The sequence below is a fragment of the Marmota marmota genome, unplaced genomic scaffold (genome assembly GCF_001458135.2).
Source record: "Marmota marmota marmota unplaced genomic scaffold, marMar, whole genome shotgun sequence".
Taxonomy (NCBI): Eukaryota; Metazoa; Chordata; class Mammalia; order Rodentia; family Sciuridae; genus Marmota; species Marmota marmota.
This window is the reverse complement of record NW_026000283.1, coordinates 1,470,217-1,471,243: the sequence shown is the minus strand read 5'-3', so window position 1 is coordinate 1,471,243 and position 1,027 is coordinate 1,470,217. Positions and strand designations below refer to the sequence as shown.

The 1,027-nt window shown below is 50.4% G+C and overlaps 1 protein-coding gene across 4 annotated transcripts in view; it reads right to left on the bottom strand.

Annotated features, from left to right (window-relative positions):
- Aifm1 (apoptosis inducing factor mitochondria associated 1) overlaps positions 1–1,027 on the bottom strand; it is a 44,668-nt gene extending 43,641 nt beyond the window's left edge. For 2 of the 4 annotated variants that reach the window (XM_015498488.2, XM_048797114.1), the window contains exon 1: positions 700–1,027. In XM_015498488.2, the coding sequence (XP_015353974.1) occupies positions 700–805 (106 nt within the window). In that variant the 5' untranslated portion in view covers positions 806–1,027. The remainder of the gene's footprint in view (positions 1–699) is intronic. The other 2 variants (XM_048797116.1, XM_048797115.1) reach the window with 2 other exon arrangements.

Below are 1,027 nucleotides of genomic sequence, written 5' to 3'. Positions count from 1 at the left end.
AAAAAAAAAAAAAAAAAAAAAAAAAAAAACAACCTTCCAGCTCTAAAAGTTTGATGATCCAACTTCATGGAGGACAAACACAATGTGTTCTGCAAACTCTCTTTGAAGCATTAATGACCACCAAGAATTACACTGACCAGGCATCTCAAATTAATTTTGAGCCAATTCTCTTGGTGTCTGGTGCACAACAGATTGACATCTTGCATTAGACCGTTTCTGTTTCACAGGGCATTCAAATCTATAGATCTCATCTGGGTTGGAAGGTAGAGCAGGTATTAACCCCATTTACAGAAAACTTGTGCATATGACTTTAATGTCCTGCTGAAAGTCTCACCATTAGTAAATGACACAGTATACTTGATCTCATTGCTTTAAAAAGGCGAGGAGAGGGTGGCAGGAAGGCAGCGGTGGACAATGAGATGCCCAGTTTTTCTGTAATCCCTAAACAGCAAACCCTCCCCAGAAAAGGCCTCAAGCCAACTACTGGGGTTCAAATCTCTTGAAGGTCAGGTCGGCAAGGCTATGCTGACTCCTCTGCTTGCAAACTCAGGGTTTGTATCCCTCGAATTCGGAATCCATGCGACAGTGAGTGTAAGATTTTCGAGGGGTGGGGGAACGCTGTGAGGAATGGGTAGCCAAGCCTATGACACCCAGGCCCTTGGACGTCGAGGTGGGGTTTGCCCGGGATGGGTCAGTCACCTGGGAGCCGGTTCCTCTGTCTGGGGCTTCGGACGCACACTGTCCGCACCAAGGGCACCAATTTCTGCTTGAAAGCACCCGCTGCAAGGCCTCCACACCGGAACATTTCGGCAACCGCTACTCCAGACCTCCTCCTTCCTTTTCCTCTCACTCACCGACCAACGGGTCAAACACCACGGGCCCGAGCCCGCTCCCCCCTCCTCTCACACGCACACTACGCAGGCTCCTCCCCCCAGATACCAGTGGACATTGGACAGTGAAGCCCGCCTGCCGGAGCCAGGAACTGGGAACTGCGACCAGAGGCCTACTGCGCAGGCGTAGCACTCAG